Source organism: Geotrypetes seraphini, chromosome 5 (genome assembly GCF_902459505.1).
Source record: "Geotrypetes seraphini chromosome 5, aGeoSer1.1, whole genome shotgun sequence".
Taxonomy (NCBI): domain Eukaryota; kingdom Metazoa; phylum Chordata; class Amphibia; order Gymnophiona; family Dermophiidae; genus Geotrypetes; species Geotrypetes seraphini.
In genome coordinates, this window is record NC_047088.1 from 237,130,133 (window position 1) to 237,150,762 (window position 20,630).

Below are 20,630 nucleotides of genomic sequence, written 5' to 3' on the forward strand. Positions count from 1 at the left end.
TGTAGGCACAAGGATTTTCATCAAGTAAAACCTGGTGCACATTCTCATGCCTAAATTCTACAAAACTATTCTATAAACTTTTTTTATTATTTTAAACCATTTACAAGTTACACTACTTGTTAGAGAAATACAGTGCAAAAGAATTTAAAAAAAATCAAGTAAATACTTTTAGAAGAATAAACAATACACTTCCTCGGACCACTATAATTCCAGAGGGGGAGGACTAAGAAAGGTTATGGGAGAACCTTTAATTAGGTTAACATATACACTTCCCCCTCTATATTCGCGGGGGTTAGGGGCAGAGCCGGCCCGTAAATATTTAAAAAAATGCAAATAATATTTGGGCCGGTTCTGCCCCTAACCCCCACTTCCCCCGGCTATTTTGAGCCCTAAAAGCCCCCCCCCCCTTTAAACCTTAACTGGTGGTCTAGTGGGTTTTCAGGCAGGAGCGATCTTCCCATGCTCCTGCCCCTTGCAGATTGCTCACAGGAAATAGCAAGAATTTTCAGTTTTAAAATAAATGACCGGATTTTCAATTACCAATAAATTTGGTAAACAATGATGATTTCAATAATTTTCTAAATTGCAAATATGAAGATGACAACGACAGCAACTTATAAAATTCAATGTCCCAATTAGCAGCCTGAAAAGAGATCAGTCGATATAAAAGCTTATAAATATATCCTCTTACCGATGGAAAAGTGAAAATAGAAGTAATCTGTAAAGGGCAATTTGTATTAAAGAAACTAAATTGGGCCATTAAGTATCCCTGAATTTGTCCCTGAAGCGCTTTATAACATAAAAGCCCTGTTTTACTAAGGTGCGCAAACCAATTAGCACGCGCTAATCGATGTAGCGCGCTAAACGCTAACATGTGCATGTTAGTCTATGGACGCATTAGCGTTTAGCACGCGCTAATCTGATTAGCGTGCGCTAATCGGTTAGTGCACTTTAGTAAAACAGGGGGAATGTTCCAAATTTAAACATAACCTTTGCCTGAAAGGGAAGCCAGTGAAGATCTCTATAATATTGTGATACGTGGTTGAATTTCTTCAAATTGAAGATGAGACGAACAGCATTTTGGATTCTTTGGAATAGATTCTTACGACGACCTGCCAAATAGACAGAGTTACAATAATCCAAGATGCTGAACACCAAAGACTGGACCAACAATCTAAACGACGATTGATCAAAATAAGATCTGATTGCCCGCAATTTCCATAATATGAAGAATTCCTATGAGCATTGGAGCATTTATCTCTCCGGCCCGCTCAAAGGCCCCAGCATAAATCAGTTGTGCAGGCACTAAAATATTTATGGTGTGTCAATGAACTGAATGTGTTTATCAATGGAGACTGTGCCTTCACAAATCTAACAATAAAAATGTTACACCAAGAAAGCAAGAATAGCACAGTAACATAGTAACATAGTAGATGACGGCAGATAAAGACCCGAATGGTCCATCCAGTCTGCCCAACCTGATTCAATTTAAAATTTTTTTTTTTTTTTTTTTTTTTTCTTCTTAGCTATTTCTGGGCGAGAATCCAAAGCTTTACCCGGTACTGTGCTTGGGTTCCAACTGCCAAAATCTCTGTTAAGACTTACTCCAGCCCATCTACACCCTCCCAGCCATTGAAGCCCTCCCCTGCCCATCCTCCTCCAAACGGCCATGCACAGACACAGACCATACAAGTCTGCCCAGTAACTGGCCTAGTTCAATCTTTAATATTATTTTCTGATTCTAAATCTTCTGTGTTCATCCCACGCTTCTTTGAACTCAGTCACAGTTTTACTCTCCACCACCTCTCTCGGGAGCGCATTCCAGGCATCCACCACCCTCTCCGTAAAGTAGAATTTCCTAACATTGCCCCTGAATCTACCACCCCTCAACCTCAAATTATGTCCTCTGGTTTTACCATTTTCCTTTCTCTGGAAAAGATTTTGTTCTACGTTAATACCCTTTAAGTATTTGAACGTCTGAATCATATCTCCCCTGTCTCTCCTTTCCTCTAGGGTATACATATTCAGGTCTTCCAGTCTCTCCTCATACGTCTTCTGGCGCAAGCCTCCTATCATTTTCGTCGCCCTCCTCTGGACCGCCTCAAGTCTTCTTACGTCTTTCGCCAGATACGGTCTCCAAAACTGAACACAATACTCCAAGTGGGGCCTCACCAATGACCTGTACAGGGGCATCAACACCTTCTTCCTTCAGTATGTTGGGGAATTATATTAACTTACCTTTCCCATTACATTTATTAGTAACTTTAGTGCAGATGGGTCATGAACAAGTGAATCTGTATAAAATGAACCAAGGTATTTTCTTGGATCAACTTTATTATCCACTGCACACAAGTCTGGACGCACATTGAATCCATGAGAGATGCGACCGATGGTATATGGAAAAGCACCACCTGCAGAGACAATAATTTTGCTTTAAAAATGCATTTGCAATGATCTAACCACACCAGTAGCGGATTTTGGTTCTGTTCTCACACATCTGCTAGTGTTGCAGAAAAGACACAGAGGAGGGTTATATAGGTAGCTGTGTTAGCAGCTAAATTTATATCACAATTATGCCATTGCTTCTGTGAGTTGCATTCATGATACTAACAAACACTGTTCCACAAAAATTTGTAAGAGCAAAATGATGACCCAGAATGAAAATAAAGTTGAAAGTTTCTCAAGGTCTGATTTACTTCAAACTCAGACTAAGGGTTCCTTTTACGAAGCCGCGGTAGCAGTTTAACGCTCGTAAAAGCGCGCGCTAAACTGCCGGACGCGCTAGCCGCTACCGCCTCCTCTTGAGCAGGCGCTAGTTTTTCAGCTAGCGCAGGGGTTAGCGCGTGATTAAAAGTCGCACACGCTAAAGCCGCTAACGCGGCTTCGTAAAAGGAGCCCTAAGTCCTCAAAAAGAGAGAGAGAGAGAAAAAAAAAAAAGAGACCATTATTATTCAGATCAGGCGCACGCTAAATGCTAAGACGCCCATAGAATATAATAGATGCCTCAGCATTTAGAGCGCGCTAAATCGGTTAGCGCGCCTTAATAAAAGGACCCTATAGTTTACATTCATTTTCTGACAGCACAAAGTAAAACCTGCTTGCTGAAATCTGTATCCCAAGTTCAGGTATGTGCTAAGAGGGTCTAGTTTAAAATTCCTGCTAAAAGAACAGAGCATTATTTTGCATGAAATTTTTCATATTATGATGCGAAATAGAAGCTAGTAGATACGCATGACTGGAATTCACAGACATAAAACGCAAATAATACACAGGTAGGAAAAAAAATAATTTATCTGGCCTTTTCAGAGATACTTCACTTTGTGTGAGAAGAATACACGAGCCCTTAGGTTTCAGCTTATTTCAAGTTAGGAGTATGGGCCAGGGCCAGGGCACTTTTACCTACGAGTTGCCCTGGTTCCCGCATAACAGGGCTCATATACCACAAGGCCCTTAAGGACATGCTTATGCAGGCCCATCTGGGCGGGAAGGAGGATGACATACACGAGCATAGGGAGGAATTTCTCCAAGGTGGTAGTGCTCTGCCACCTTTCTGTCTGCTACCCACACACCGCTCCCTCTTCCTAACCCCAAAATGCTTTCAGGTTTTCCATGTATATACTGATATCTATCAACATTTGCTTTTTTTCTGATCTGAAGAAGAAGGGTTACCTTCGAAAGCTCATCATAAAATGCATTGAGTTAGTCCCATAAAAAAAGATATCACCTTATTTCCTTTGTTTTTTTGTTTTATTTCTTTATACTGCCTTGGAAAGCGGACTAAAAGTTTCTCTCATGTGCCTTGGAGAATCTTTGTTTATCAGTGTAGTTACTACTAATGTTTTAAAATGGGATGGGACTAGAGTGTACAACTCGGAGCCTTTGCAGTCCAAGGCCCACGACTATGGAATTTATTCATTCTATATATGAAGAGAAAGGTTGTATTATATATTTAGAAAGAAAGTGAAGACTTGGCTATTTGGCCAAAAGGAGTGATTTTTACGATGGGCTTGAAAGGGAGGTTGTGTTTTTATGTATTGCTTCTATTGTAATATGTCTTGAGTGCTATGATGAAGCATATATCTATATCTATCTGCTGTATATATAAAACCCCAATACTCATGTTCTCCCTTTTCCTCTCATTCTTTGTACATCAGTACGTAAGCGTTGAGTTCTTCTGGCGGCACGTCTCGCTTGGTTGGTCAAGCCTTTATTGTTATTCCACATTTGTATATGCCACGGAACTTAACATCTAGGATCCCTGAGGAAGACGTGCTTTGCCGAAACACCGCCCGTGTTGGGTCCTTCTAAGACAAACGTGGATTGTGTTTTACAAGGTTTGACTGAAGAAATAAAATGTGTGCCAAGAACATTGTTTTTCACAGTTTTGTTTGTGTTTGGACTGCTCTTTTTTCTGTGGAAAATTTGGTCTCCTCCTGTTGTTGCTTCCTTTTCCTCTTCCACCCTCTCCGTTAACCACAAAGTGAAAAAATAACACAAACCAGTAAAAGATAGATTTACAGTAAGAGAATCGTTAAGCTTTGCCAAAGGCTGTGTGGTTAATTTAGCTGGTTTTAAGAAAGATTTGGATATTTCCTGAAGAAAAAGTCCATAGGCTGTTATTGATACAGACAAAGGGGAAGCCATCTCCCGTACGAGGAAAGGCTGGATAAGTTACAGCTCTACTCACTCGAGGAACGCAGAGAGAGGGGAGACATGATCGAGACGTTCAAGTATCTCACGGGTCGCATCGAAGTGGAAGAAGATATCTTCCTTCTCAAGGGTCCCACGGCAACCAGGGGGCACCCGTGGAAAATCAGGGGAGGGAAACTGCACAGCGACACCAGGAAATTCTTTTTCACTGAAAGAGTGGTTGACCGCTGGAATAATCTTCCACTTCAGGTCACTGAGGCCAGCAGCGTGCCTGATTTTAAGACCAAATGGGATAGACACTTGGGATCTATTCACTGAGTTAGGTGGGGAAGGGTCATTGTGGTGGGCAGACTAGATGGGCCGTGGCCCTTATCTGCCGTCTATTTCTATGTTTCTATGCTGAATCAGTAGCATGGAATGTTGCTGCTATTGGGATTTTTGTCAGATACCAGTGACCTAGATTAGCTACTGGGCAAGATGGACCATTTGTCTGACCCTGTAAGGCTACTCTTACGTTCCTCCTCTCATCTTTATTTAGGAAAGCTACAGTTTTGTAATTTTCTCAATTCTAATCTAGCTCCTCTGGAATTTGATTCTACAACTTAGGATCAAACATCAAACTGTTTCACCTGCCTCATCTCATTTACCATAGGGCTCCCCCCCAAATACACTGCCTGATTAGCCTCCTCTTTTACAAAGGTGCGCTATGCTTTATAGCACGCATTAATCACGTGCTAAACGCTAACACGTGCATGTTATCTTATGGACGCATTAGCGGTTAGCGCAAGCATTGATTTAGCGAGTGTTAAAATGCTTAGCACACCTTTGTAAAAGAGGGCCTAGATCTTAATGCTCGGCTAGGCACATACCACGCTATCCTCTATCACAAACAAAATTAGTATACCATCAAATTTGTCTTATAACACAAAATAGTCTCTTACTAAAAAAATATTCTCTTGTGCAATGATCCTTTAATAAAAATATTTTCAACATTTCATATCATGAAACAATAAAGGAAAAATATTGTTAGCACAACCCTTTTAAATTTCAGATAGAAGCATATAACTAAATTTTCTAAAAATGAGAACACCGACTTCTTACCTCCGTGTGCAAAGCATACTTTGAGTTTAGGAAATTTTTCAAAAATCCCACCCATAATCATGGAGCATATAGCAGTGGTTGTTTCCGCTGGCATGCCTTATATAAGAAAAAGAAAAGAATCAGAAAATAATGCATTATACTGTAGATCAGGGCTGCCCAATTCTGGTCCTCGAGATCTACAGGCAGACCAGGTTTTCAGGATATCCACAGTGAATATGCATAAGAGAGATTTGCATACCAAGAAGGCAGTGCAGGCAAATCTCTCTCATGCATATTCATTGTGGAGGTCCTGAAAACCTGGTCTGCCTGTAGATCTTGAGGACCAGAATTGGGCAGCCCTGCTGTAGATGTTATTTGAAAAATATGTTCAGCCACTAAAAGTTTCACCGGCAGCTGGGATGCAAGCGCTTCTCTTTAGGCAGGGCTGACACTTCCATGCCGTGAACTAGGTAATCACCTGGAGCACTGAGATTTCAGGGTTGGCAAAAAGCAATTTAAAACCCTTCTCTGTCAGTTCACTCCTTTCAAGAGGACCTACCCCTGAGGGGCCTATGCAGAAAGCTTTGCAGTAGAGCCTGTACTATGGCCCTCTTTTACTAAGGTGCGCTAACCGATTAGCGTGTGCTAATAAATTTAGCCTGCGCTAAATGCTAACGTGTACATGTTAGTTTAATGACGCGTTAGCGTGCGCTAAATCGATTAGTGCACCATAGTAAAAGAGGAGGGCATATCATATAATTACCACAAAAAAAACAAAAATAAAAAAGCACAGCATGCTATAATCAACAAGCAGGCAAATTACTGCTGATTTAAAACTGCAGCGGTAATCCGCAGCTTATTGATAAGTCACCTTTCCTGTCAGTGCCTGAGTGGTGATTGGCTCAAGCCCTGACAAGAAGGTTGATATATAAGAAATTTTTTTAAAAAAACCTGCTAGCACAACGAACCAGCTTTCTGCAGTGCTCCTATTTAGCTGGTCGTTCTCCCTTCCCCCGACCTGACCTTATGCAACTCCCCAAGGTAAAAATAAATAAAACGCCTCTCTCGTGGTCTAGTGGGCCAACCAGTCCTCCGATCTGTCCTCTTCTCGCCCCCAAACATCAACACTATTGCCATGGTGGTCTATAACCCCTCCATCCCTCCCTCCTGACCAGACCCTTCATCCCCAATTTTAAAAAATCCCAGATATCTAGTGTATTGGCACAAAAAAGCCCTGGTCTCTTGCCAACATCCAGCTTATTCTTGGCTGAACATCCTTGGGATAAATTTCTTCAAAAAGCTGGTAAATAATCCCAATGAATAGATGACAATACAGCTGTAGTTTCAGTATCAGATGAAAGCCTTCAGACTGTTTTGGTGGTAGTTTTGGTTTCGATCAACCTCTAATAGGCCCCCAATAGATGCCTTTTAAATCTAGGCAACATTTTTATAAAATTAGACTCGAAACACATAAGTCCTTTTGAATATTTATCCATTAGAGGACAGAATTATGTCATAGTAGCCTCCATCACAATGAAATGAGCTTTTAAGTATTCATACTATGATAATAATCATATCCAAGTTGATACATTTTAGCTATCTGAGGTAAATTTAATAGTTTCAATTACTGTATTTTCCATTATAAGAAAATGCTTCCATTTCAGAACATTTTGCTGAGGTACATTATATTATGTGCAAAAGTAATTTGCTTGTGAACTCTGGAATATATGAGGTTTCAGAGAGACTGGTTCTATAATCCTTCTTACAGATTGCCATGGCTTTATCATGTTGGTACAATGTTTTACTGCCTGTAGTTTAAAGTTTACAATAAAATCCTAGTTGTGAAACTACACTTCCCCCTCCGCATTCGCGGTGATAGGGGGAAAAGCATAGCAGTGAATACCGAAAAACCGTGAATAACTTTTTATATGTTATTTGTAGTTTTTCAGTAACAAACCCCTAAAAAAGATTTAAAAAACCGCGAATAACCTAACCTGATTTGCTCCGGGAGCAGCGATTTCCTCCGTACAATGCCGAGAGAAGTGATTTCCTCTGTTCAATGCTGGAAGCAGCGATTTCCTGTGACGTACATTTGGGGCGGAGCCAGAGAATGAAAAACCGCGAATAATCGAAACCTCGTTTAACAAAACTGTGAATACCGAGGGGGAAGTGTATAGTATACTAACCTACTAGCCATGGAAGCCAGTATTTGGACATCCTTTTTTCTTTTTGCATGTCCCAGGGATGTACAAAGATGGAACAGTTTAATTCTTCAGCAGCCTATTAGGAGATAAAGAAATACTGGTGTTGTCTGCACCTGACAACCAATTCCAAAATGTCTTCAAATTTTACTGCTTACATAAATGACCGTGATGCTCTAGAACAGGGGTGCCCACACTTTTTGGGCTTGCGAGCTACTTTTTAAATGACCAAGTCAAAATGACCTACCAACAATAAAAAAACACAAAGCACACTGTATGCATAGAAAATGTTAATCATCATTCCTATTCCAGGGTTTTTCAAAGAGGTCAAAGCAGATGACTCTATGCACTATCACCTCAGTAACAACCATACAAAAATAGACAAATATACCCCCCTCCCTTTTTACTAAACCACGATAGCAGTTTTTAGCGCAGGGAGCTGCGCTGAATGCCCAGCGCTGCTCTCGACGCTCATAGGCTCCCTGCGCTAAAAATCTCTATTGCGGTTTAGTAAAAGGGGACCTTAGTGTAAAATATAGACAGCAGATATAAATTCAGACACATTTTGATCACTAAATTTAAAATAAAATCATTTTTCCTACCTTGTCTGGTGATTTCATGAGTCTCTGGTTGCACTTTCTTCTTCTGACTGTGCATACAATCTTTCTTCTCTTCTTTTAGCCTGTATGCTTCCTCTCCTCCAGACCTCATTCCTTCCCCCAACTTTTCCTTCCTCTTCCCTGCCCTTTCTTTCTCTCTGCCTCCCTTTCTTTTTTTTCAGTTTCTCTTCTTTCCTTCTGTCTCCCTGCCTGCCCTTTTTCTTTCTTTCTCCCTGCCCTCCCCCAAGCCACTGCCACTGCCATTGCCATCGGGGACCAGGACCCAAACGCCACCAATAACAGGACCCAAGCTCTCCCTGCTTCGGCCAAACAGCATTCCTCTCCCCGACGTCAATTCTGCCGTCGGGAAGAGGAAGGCTGATCAGCCCAAGATCGTGATCAACCTATTGGGGGAAATGCTGCCGGGTCCTGCCTTCGCGGAAACAGAAAGTAGGCAGGACCCGGCAGGAAGAAGAACAAATGCTTCACTAACCTGTCTCCCGCATTAGCCCGAAGCGAACGCTTGCTTCAGAGCTCTCAACATGTGCGTGCCGGCTTCCCTTCTCCCCCCCCCCCCCGGACATAACTTCCGGTTTTGGAGGGAAGAGAAGAGAAGCCGGCACGCACACGTTAGAGCCCGGAGCATAAGTTCGCTACGGGCTGAAATCTCCAAGCCGGTTTTTTGGGGGGGTTTTTAATGTTCAACAGCGGCAGATGATAGCTGGGCAGACCGCCCAGCTAAAAGGCCCTAGGGAGAACACTGGAGAGGAAGGCTGATCGGCCCGTAGATCAGGACGGCAACACGAGTCTATCACGGAGCCCGAGATGGGCTCCGCGATCGACTCACGTTGCCTTCCTGAGCTACTGGTCGATCGCGATCGACGTATTGGGCACCCCTGCTCTAGAACATTTTGAAAATGTATCCGCTCAGTGTTGTAAAGCCTAGTTCATTTACAAAAACATATTTTTTCTATATAATTGTCTAGTTAACTCTTTATAGCCTGAACCAAAGATAAAATTACAATGTAAAAGAAAGTCAATTCACTTGTCGATTCAAGCCCATTTCAGTGTTACTCTTTTTCTCCATATGGCTTCCAAATGGCTTTTGACCTTTGTGACCTGCTCATAAATAAATCATGTACATATAGTCCTTCAGCTTAATCTATAGCAACAGAGGCATTGTGTCTTAGTTATTTGTAATTCCATGTACAGAACAGATTTCCTGCTTCCTCTAAGAGCCTTATCTTTAAATTCCATGACTGCATTTAAACAATATTACATAAATGTACCTGTCTTAAAAGGTCACATGTCACCCTCTGACCTTCCTTAGCATAGCTAAAATGCAGATCCAGCAAGTTAGATTTTCCAATCTGTAAGTACATTGTCTCAGACTTTTTCTTATCTGAGTTCCCAAATTTTAATATATAGGCACTTTGTTTTAATTTATCCACAAACTCAGTTTTCATATCATCTGTGACACCTTATCACACCTGCAAATGTCAGGAATTCCTCAACAAAATGTAGGTGATATCTTTTTTTGACTTAATATACTCCCTTCTGCACATATGTCCACTTCATGTAAACATTTATGTAAATTTCTCATTAATGAACTGCTACAAAACAAATTTCATGCACACAGCTAAAAATGAGGTTATTTTGGGAAACATGAATAAAGAGGCTTTAGCCCTCATTTTAGAAGCTTATTTGTGATATACACAAGTAAAAAATGGCACTCCCCACTCTAACCTCCCCTGATCAGATCTCCCCATCCAATCCCCCATCCTCCCCAGACCTGATCTTAGCAAGCCACCTCCAAGCACCTCCCAGGCAATCAAGTCCCTCCTCTTTGATCAAATTCTCTTCATCCTTCCACCCTCTGCACCCACTGCCCACCCCGGGACCTACCCAGAGGTGATCACTCCCACATTGTCCAGTACCAGTTTCAAAATGGTGTTGATACCCCTAACGGAAGTCTTGCTTTACTACCTCTAGGGGTCATCAATGCTATTTTGAAACTGGCAATGGTTAGGGTATGAATATAGGAAGATGTCTTCCATCTAAGGACACTGGACAATTGGGGGTCACCTCCAGGTAGGTCCTGGATGTTGGTAGGAGGTTGGGGGGGGGGGGGGGAAGCAGTGAAGGAAAGAGAGAGATGGATTTTCATTATAGGAGAAGGAAGAGCTTGTATATCTGGGTATTCCTTGATAAACCTATGTTGAAACATAGATTCTTTCGGGATATGATCCACTTGCCATTATTCAAGTATAGCACAGATGAGAATTTCTATATAATATTTAAAACATAAGCTGGAATTCAAATTAAGATGAACTAAGATAGAATCAAAGTTTGATTCCTATGAGCATCGGAGCATTTACTGTGTCGGCCTGCGCTGCTGACTATTAAAAGAAAGAGGGGATAAATGAGCAAAATGATTACTTACTGCATAGAAAGGATAGATTTCTGGAGAATTCAAGTTCCAGTCGTTAATATGTGATCCTATCTGTACCCCAGGAAAACCTAGCTCTTTCACGCAACGATACAGTTCTTGAACAGCCAGGTCTGGGGCCTGCATAGGCAATGTACCCAGGGCTATAAACCTTTTATTGTACCGCTGCACTGTAGATGCCAGGTCATTGTTTAAAATATGGCACAGGTCCAGAGTATCCTGAGGTTTTGCCTAAAAATACATTTAAATGGATCCTATTAGTTTTGCCTTTCATTTTTCTATAAAAGATACAATATCAGAAAGATAGCGCTTAGCTGAGGTTACCACAAGTCTTGTCAATAAAAGCACACTTTCAAGCTTCTTTTCAAAGCGAATTAAATGAATAAATTTAAATTTAAACGAGTGAATGTGAGCGCCCTCAGAGTGAGGTTGTAAGCTCCCATGCGCTGCTCACAAAGAGCATGACATTGCCAACTATGTACATATAATCTCAAAACTATATTTTATCATTATATACACACTAAGGCCCAAATTCTATAAAAGATGCCTAAAGTTAGGCGCCTAGATCAGCTCGCCTAGCTGATCTAGCTGGCTAATTTACCCCCTCCTTTACAAAGCCGTGCTAGTGTTTTCAGCACCGGCAGTGGTGGTAACAGCTCGGATGCTCATAGGAATTCTATGAGCGTTGGAGTTGTTACTGTGGTGGCCGGCGCTAAAAACGTTATAGTGGCTTTGTAAAGGAGGGGGTTAATTATTTTAAAAGCTTAATTGGCAAAATTAGCTCATAATTGGCAAAAATTAAAATGAATTGGATGGTAAGCAACTAACTCAGAAGGTGCCTACGACTTTCAGGTAGGTGCCTAGTCCAAGGTGCCTACCAGAAATTGGCTGTGTTTTGTGTGTAGGCGTCAAAACTGGACTTAGGCCCTGGTATTTACACCAAGAAAACCCTGACATAACATAAGAACATAAGAATAGCCTTACAGGGTCAGACCAATGGTCCATCTCGCCCAGTAGTCCGTCCTCATGGTACCTTATCCAGGTAATCAGTACCTGGCAAAGCCCCAAAAAGTAGTGAAGGAGTCTGGGACTGGTTTTCCTAAGTGTTGAACTAAGTTTTCTCTTTAATAAAATGCTGAATTATGTTTAGCTGCAGACCTAACTTATCTCATGTTCTAGCCTGCCTGTACTGGGTGTTAGCTTGGACATTCTAACTTCTTATGGCTATCTCAGCATAAGCGACATGTAACAGAAAGACTGCAGGGCCTAAATAAGTGACCTGCTAATGACCTGCTAGTGTGAGCTTAGCACCAATGATTGTTAAGAAAAGTAACACGTGAAAAGTTTTTTCTAGAATTCAGTTGTATAGCCAGAAGAATGTATAAATATCTCTGTAACGTCCTGTTTTCGGGACTTCTGAAGCCAACTTGGAGCTCAGGAGTCGCATATGTATGCTAATAAAACCTGTTGCTTTCTTCAAGTCTCTAAGTTTTGTGGCTTCCCAAAGTGACCTTTCAGTAGCAGCATTCCATGCTACCAATCCATGACAAGCAGTGGCTTCCCCCATGTCTGTCTCAATAACAGACTATGGACTTTTCCTCCAGGAATTTGTCCAAACCTTTCTTAAAACCAGCTACGCTATCCGCTCTTACCACAACCTCTGGCAACGCGTCCCAGAGCTTAACTATTCTCTGAGTGAGAAAAATATTTCCTCCTATTGGTTTTAAAAGTATTTCCCTGTAACTTCATCGAGTGCCCCCCTAGTCTTTGTAATTCTAGGCACCCCTAGGTGCCTCCCGGGTCCGGCAGCTAACACCTGGGTGCCTAGTGGCGCTTAGTGTTGCCGCACACCTAAGTGGGCGTGTTTAGATGTGGAGTTGGCCTTAGGCATCACTAAGTGCTGCTAGGCGTAGTTCTGCGATGAACCTAGGTGCCGGAAATGTAGGGCTTTAAAACCCAGTGTCTGAGCTCGTCGTTAGGAGCCCTTAGCTGTGATTCTCTTAAGTGGCACCTGAACGTGATTGACACACGGCAGATGCCATTTATCTAGGCGCCTTCCAATTTAGGTGCCACTTATAGAATCAGCCCATTTGGGCTTGATACTATAAAAGATGCCTGCAGTTAGGCACCTAGATTGGCCCACCTAGACGATCTAGGTACCTAACTAAACCCCCTTTCATGAAGCCACATTAGGGTTTTTTTATCGCCAGTTAAAACAGTAAAAACTCTGACGTTCATAGAATTCCTATGAGTGTTGGAACTTTTACTGACGCGGCCAGCGATTAAAAAAAAACTCCTAATGCAGCTTCATAAAAAGGGAGGGGGGTTAATTTTTTTTTTTTTTTTAATTCTTTATTCATTTTATAATTCACAAGTGTACAGTAAATATCAAACAATTAGAATACAATATCACTTGAAAATCTACCATATCATATAACAAAAAGATATAACCCCCACCCCCTCCCACTTCCATATACAACAAAAAATATACCACATGAATATAATATCTTATCATTCATATATATTATTAATAGAAATCCAACCCCCCCCCCACCGATCCACATGTAAGAATTTTTTAATTGCTTCAATTGGCGCTGTTAATTGAACAATGCCATTAAAAAACAACCAATAAAATTAATTTTCAGGTAGGCACCTAACTCAGTAGGCATGATGTATGAGCCTACACTAGGGTTACCAGACATCCGGATTTCTCCAGACATGTCCTTCTTTGTCTGGGGTTTGAAAAGCTTCCCAACAAAATCGCATCAGGAAGGAAATATACTTAGTAGAGAAAGAGAGATTGTTCACCCTCTCCGAGGTGGAGAGAACGAGAGGGCACTGTCTAAAGTTAAAAGGGGATAGATTTCATACAAACGTAAGGATGTTCTTCTTCTCCCAGAGAGTGGTAGAAATCTGAAACACTCTTCCGGAGGCTGTTATAGGGGAAAGCACCCTTCAGGGATTAAGAACATAAGAACATAAGAAAAGCCTTCACCGGATCAGACCGAGGTCCATCCAGTCCGGTGATCCGCACACGCGGCGGCCCATTTAGGTGCTCCTGATTGGAGACCCAGATATACCGTAGCCCTCAATATGATTTGCAAGAAGGTGTGCATCCAACTTGCGCTTGAATCCCAGAACAGTAATCTCTGTCACAACATCCTCTGGGAGAGCATTCCAAATTCCCAGCACTCGCTGTGTGAAAAAGAACTTCCTGACATTCGTCCTGAACCTGCTGCCTCTCAGTTTCAGTCTGTGACCTCTTGTCCGTGTCACCTCCGAAAAAGTTAGTAAAGCTTCTTCTTGGTCCATTTTATCAAATCCTTTTATTAATTTAAAAGTCTCTATTAGATCCCCTCTCAGTCTTCTCTGCTCGAGGGTAAACTGTCCCAATTTCATAAGGCGCTCTTTGTAGCTCAAATTCTCCAATCCCTTGACAAGTTTCATGGCTCTCCTCTGTACCCTCTCCAGCAGAGTTATATCTTTCTTGAGGTATGGAGACCAGTGTTGTACACAGTACTCCAATTGTGGTCTAACCATTGCTCTATAAAGTGGCATTATTACATCTACCGATCTACTCGTGATCCCCTTCTTAATCATGCCCAACATCCGGTTTGCTTTCTTCGCCGCTGCCGCGCATTGTGCAGAAGGCTTTAGGGTTCTGTCAATCAGTACCCCCAAATCCCTTTCTTGTTCACATTTTGCTAATGTCGCCCCCAGCATCTTATATTCGTGTTCTTTGTTTTTTTTTCCTAGATGCATCACCTTGCATTTGTTTATGTTAAAATTCATCTGCCACTTTGATGCCCATGCTTCCAGCTTGTTCAGATCCTTCTGAAGTTCCTCGCAGTCCCTTTGAGAGTCAACCGCCCGACATAGTTTTGTATCGTCTGCAAACTTTATTATATTGCAAGTTGTTTCCTCTTCCAGATCATATATAAAAATATTGAACAAGATGGGCCCAAGAACCGAGCCCTGGGGCACGCCGCTAGTCACCCTCTCCCAGTCCGATAATTTCCCATTTATGGTAACCCTCTGCTTTCTGTTCTCCAACCACTTGCCGATCCATCTGTGCACTTCTCCTCCTACTCCATGGCTTAGTAGTTTCTTCATAAGCCTTGCATGTGGAACCTTGTCAAACGCTTTCTGGAAGTCCAAGTAGACTATGTCCACTGACTCCCCACTATCCACTTGTTTGTTTACTTTCTCAAAGAATTGTAGTAAATTTGTCAAACATGACTTCCCTTTCCTGAAACCGTGTTGACTAGCCCTTATTAGGTTGTGATCATCCAAATGTTGTACTATGTTGTCTTTAATCAGTGTTTCAATTATCTTCCCAGGAACCGAAGTGAGGCTCACAGGTCGATAGTTTCCTGGTTCACCTCTTGATCCTTTATTGAAAATTGGGACAACATTTGCTATCCTCCAGTCTTCTGGTATTTGCCCGGTTCTAATTGACATATTAGCCACAGTTTGTAGCAATTCACCAATTTCGACCTTAAGTTCCTTTAAAACTCTTGGGTGAATTCCATCCGGTCCAGGGGATTTGTCACTTCTCAGTTTGTCAATCTGAAAGTATATCATGTCCAACGTCACATTTACTGATGTGAGGCTTTCTTCTATGCCTCCAGTGAATATCTTTCCTGTGTCTGGCACTGTTGAAATGTCCTCATTTGTGAAGACAGAGGCAAAGAATGAATTTAACCTATCGGCAACCTGTTTATCCTCTTTAATTGAACCTTTCTTTCCTTGGTCGTCGAGAGGGCCCACTGTCTCTCTTGCTGGTTTCTTACCTTTTATATATCTAAAAAAGGGCTTGAAATTTTTAGTTTCCTGAGCTATCTTTTCTTCATAGACTTTTTTGGCGTCTCTTACCACTTTATGACACTTTTTCTGGTCCATTTTGTGACAGTTCCAGGCCTCTAATGTTTTTTCTCGCTTCCATTTTTTAAACGAATTCCTCTTCTCCCTCACCGCATCTTTCACCTCTTTTGATAACCATGCTGGTTCTCCTTTGTTCTTCTTCCGCCTTCCTTTAGATATTTTCGGTATGTGAAGATTCTGTGCTTCTGTGATGGTGTTTTTCAGCAGAGACCATGCTTGATCAACTGATTGGTTATCTGCTTTGTACTTCTTGAGTCGTTTTCTAACCATGGATCTCATGCTATCGTAATTTTCTTTTTTGAAGTTAAGGGTCTTGGTTTTATTCTTGATTGGTTTCTCCTTTCCGATGCTAATGGTAAAAAAGATCATATTGTGATCACTTGTCCCTAGCGGGGCCTTAACTTTTACATCTGTTGCTCTTCCCGAAATGCCATTTATGACCAGATCCAGGACTGCATCTCCTCTTGTCGGTTCTCCTACCATTTGTTCCATGAAACAGTCTCCTATCATATCCAGGAATTTTATCTCCCTGCCGCAGTTTGACGTTCCCAAATTCCAGTTTATCCCCGGAAAGTTGAAGTCTCCCATGATCCCATGATTGCCTGATTTACTTCCCCGATTTATTTCCTCCATCATTTCTATGTCGGTTTCCTCAGTCTGTCCCGGAGGTCGATAATAGAGGCCAATTTGTGTGTCAGCCTCTTTATGTCCAGGAATCTTTATCCAGAGTGATTCTAGTTTTCCATTTGCTTCTTTCTCTTCTTCTCTAACAGACTCTATTTCTTCTTGGACATATAGGGCAATACCTCCCCCTTTCTGCCCTATCCTATCTCTTCTATATAGCTTATATCCTTGTAATGCTGTGTCCCATTCATTTTCTTCATTCCACCATGTTTCTGTTATTCCTATGATATCCGGATGCTGTCTACTTGCTAATTCTTCCAGCTCTCCCATTTTGTTTCCTAAGCTTCTGGCATTCGTGTACATACATTTAAGTTCTTTTCGTGGTAAGCTACTGGCTTTAGTGGTCCTCACATCCTTTTTTGTATCTAATTGATCCTTTTTATTTTCTCTTGTAGTGTCCTCATAATCATGCCCTATATCTGTATGATTGCTTGGTGTTGCTTCCTCAGGATATCTTGGTGTCTGGGCCATCGACCGGCTGTCGACTGTCGGCTCTCCCCTGATCTTTAGTTTAAAGCCTTCTCAATGAACTTCCTTATGTTCTCAGCCAGAACTCTCGCTCCTTGTTTGGCTAGGTGAAGTCCGTCCTTTCTATAATACCCGCTCTTTCCCCAGAATGTTGACCAGTTTCGCACGAAGTCAAAACCCTCTTCTTCACACCAACGCCTCATCCAGGCATTCACAGCTCTCAGTTCATCCTGTCTCGTAGCGTCCGCTCTCGGTATAGGAAGGATTTCCGAGAAAGCCACCTTCACCTCTTCCACCTTCAACTGCCTTCCAAGTGAGCGGAGCTGATCCTTTAATTCTTCCCTGTCGTACTTCCGTCTGCAAACATCATTGGTTCCCACATGGATGAGCACAGCAGTTTCCTTTCCCTCTGCTCCATCTATGATCCTGGTGATCCTGCTGGTCACATCCTTGACTCTTGCACCAGGCAGGCAGGTGACTAATCTATCCCTTCTTCCTCCCGCAATGTGGCTGTCCACATTTCTTATTATGGAATCTCCGACTATAATCCCAATCTTCTCTAGTTGGATGATCCTTGGGGGTCTTAAGTCTGTATCCTCGGCGTTAGTCATGCTTGCATTCATCTGTGTCTCGTCCTCAGTTGGTCTATCGTCTGTGCTGATTGGATTGTTGTCACTTTCTGCATCAATTGTTCCAGCCTCCTTGGTTGTTTGGTTGCTGATCTCAAGCCCTGGGGTCTCCACAATCTGCTGGTTGGCATCTTCGATGTATCTCTCCAATTCTTCAATCACTTCATTAGAGCTGGACTTCTCAGTCAACCTCTCCTGTGTGCGATTTTCATTTTTAATAATGAGAAGTTCTTCTAGTTCCTTCACCGTTCTCTCCAGCAACCAGACTTGCTGTTTCAGGCTTTCCAGCTCCTTGCACCGACTGCAAATGTATGCCATAGTCCCAAAGGGGAGGTATTCATACATACTTCAGCCGGTACAGAAGACTGGAAAGTTCATCTTCTGGCTTCCGTGGGCGCTCATAGCCTCCATATGACCCAAGGATTGGGGATCAATTAATTTTTTGGCCTTTCTTCCTGGCTCTTTCTTAAGGCGTCTTCGCAAAGGCGCTCTCGCTAAGGCGAGCGCCTTTGCCGCTCGCCTTCGCTGCTCGCCTTGGCCGCGCGCCGAACGGCCACGCGCCGTTGGCCCTCTCCCTTATAAGAAAAGGTTAGACAAGTTCCTGCTGAACCAGAACGTACGTAGGTAAAGCTAGACTCAAATAGGGCACTGGTCTTTGACCTAAGGGCTGCCGCGTGAGCGGACTGCGGGGCACGATGGACCACTGGTCTGACCCAGCAGCGGCAAATCTTATGTTCTTATGTGCTGTGACAAACCAAGCACCCATACTAGTTTTGCACTTAAAACTGTTAAAAGGATCCTGTGCAGAAGAGCTGACCAGATCAGTTCTGGTGACCAACTTGAGGCTGACCTCTCTTGTCCATACGATAAAAGCAGGGGTGATCAGGATCAGGGGCAGGCAGATTCCAGCATTGGCACCCTGTCAATACTTCAGCCAGGGCAACTAAAGAGAAGCTGGCTGAGCCTAGGAAGCCAAGGCAAAACAGATAGGGAAAGCCTGCAGTAGGACCAAAGCCCATCCCCCTCTACAGACTGAAGGCGAGTGGCTTGGAGCTGGTTAAAGGCAGGTTGAAGCAAGCAGTAGGTGGAGGAGAGAGTCAGTAGACTCAGACTGTCCAGCAGCACAGACCAGGGCAGGAGCCTTGGAAAGAGGGAGCAGAATCTGAGGTTCCAGATTGGCTGATGCAGGAAGTGGAAGAGAGTCTTCCCACTTCTAACACTCAATTTCCAGAAGTACTTGAGGGAATGGAAATTGAGGAAGCTGGCCCTACCTTAGAGAGCCAGGCAGAGCTCATGGACTTTAACTAAACAGTGAGTAGCAGAGAAGCAGCTGGTGTTTTTCTTCTTACAATGAATGCTTTATGTTTTGCTTCCTGATTTTGAGTTGAACATTGCTTTTTGGGCTGGGAAGTTTTACTTACCAGAATGCTAGCAGCCTGCTACTTTTATGTGAGGTTTGGGCTAAAGAACACTGGGGATAGAGTGAATGTTTTGTGTTAGGTTGAAAACCCTTACTATGTGTGCCATTGCTGAGAGGCAATCACCAAATCCCTACCAGCTGAGCTGCCTTCCAACGATAACTACTGCATTAGTAAGCCCTCTGCAAAGTTGATCTGTGGCTTGCTGCTTCAGATAGGACACAAACTATATGCTGCTGTAAAATATAACCTGTCTTTAGGCCAATGCTGTGAATATCTCTTTCATGCCTGCAGGACCACTGCTGAAGAAAGTTTTGTTTTGAAAATGCGAGTACGATTACATTGCTCAGCCAGAGTGAATGAACTCAGGCAAGACAGAATATATGTGGTTTATTTTGAACCTTTAATTTTCCTTTGAAAGCTGGTTTGTGGAAAGCTACATGTATTTGACTGAATACTATACCTTTTGACCACTGAATGTCAAAATAAAAACTGTTATTGACTTTTGAGGAATTCTGACTGAGTCCTGATCTTTTGATTGTTGGAAGCCAGGGCTTACCTTTTTCTCCCAGGCCTAGGCAGTTACCTAGGGCCGACCAAAAACCTGAGGATGCCCCTGGAAGTAGGGGACACGCCACAGCATAGGTTTGTCATGTTTAAACTCCGCTCCGAGGAGCGTTTGTGATAGTGCGGATGCAACACGGTGACATCACGCACACAGGTGCATGCGTGGATGCTGTCTGGGGGCGAGGCTGGAGGGCATGACAGAGGCGGAACTGGGCGGTCCTGGGGCCATGGCCATGGATCTGGAGTTTCCCGAATGAAAATCTGGTAACCCTAGCCTACACCAAGGTGTCTACTAGCACCTACTCAAAAAGTAGGCATGGTTAGGGGTGGAGTTTGGTTGCGGATTGTGTTAAGTGTTGGTATTTTAGGCCGAGAAAACCCCAGCCTAATATATGACACCTAACTCAAGTTAGGCACCAGTAGGAGTGATTCTATAAACACGTCTAACGTTCCGAGTGACGAGTGGTAGGTGCCATTTTCCTAGGTGCCTACCAAGTTAGGCACAGTTTATAGAATCAGGCTCTTTCACCAAAATATCTACAATTGGACTTGGATATCTTATCGAAAATGCCCCTCCATGTTACCTATACATAAAATTTTTTACAAGGCTCATATTTAGGTGCAGTAGGACATATCAATGTTTTAGCGCCAGGAGTAGTGGTAACTGCTCCGACGCTCATAGAATGCCTACTAGTGTCGGAGCAGTTGTTGCCGGCGCTAAAACCCAAGCTATGCGTTCGTAAAAAAGGGTTTGTGTGCTTTGGCTTTCGGTTTGTTCACACATGCGCTCGTATCTGTTACCTCTCATCTGCCTTAATAAAGCTCATGTAACTATTTAAGCCCAATATGAGTAACTATAAACTAGGGATGTTTGTAACTTACCCAATAATTAAACATTACAGGAACGGTAGAAAGTGCTTGAATTGTTACTCCTGTGAAAGAAAAAAAAAATAATAATAGAGCATTGTACACCTGAAGTTCCTTTTTTCCAAACACTCATC

The 20,630-nt window shown here is 42.6% G+C and overlaps 1 protein-coding gene across 4 annotated transcripts in view; it reads right to left on the reverse strand.

The window, feature by feature from the left end:
- The window catches only part of ACMSD (aminocarboxymuconate semialdehyde decarboxylase), a 68,667-nt gene that overhangs the window by 28,030 nt on the left and 20,007 nt on the right, over positions 1-20,630 (reverse strand). For all 4 annotated transcript variants that reach the window (XM_033944595.1, XM_033944594.1, XM_033944596.1 and 1 more), the window contains 5 exons: positions 20,512-20,561; positions 10,974-11,210; positions 7,917-8,010; positions 5,752-5,847; positions 2,239-2,411 (listed from right to left, as the gene is read on the reverse strand). In XM_033944595.1, the coding sequence (XP_033800486.1) occupies positions 2,239-2,411; positions 5,752-5,847; positions 7,917-8,010; positions 10,974-11,210; positions 20,512-20,561 (650 nt within the window). The remainder of the gene's footprint in view (positions 1-2,238; positions 2,412-5,751; positions 5,848-7,916; positions 8,011-10,973; positions 11,211-20,511; positions 20,562-20,630) is intronic.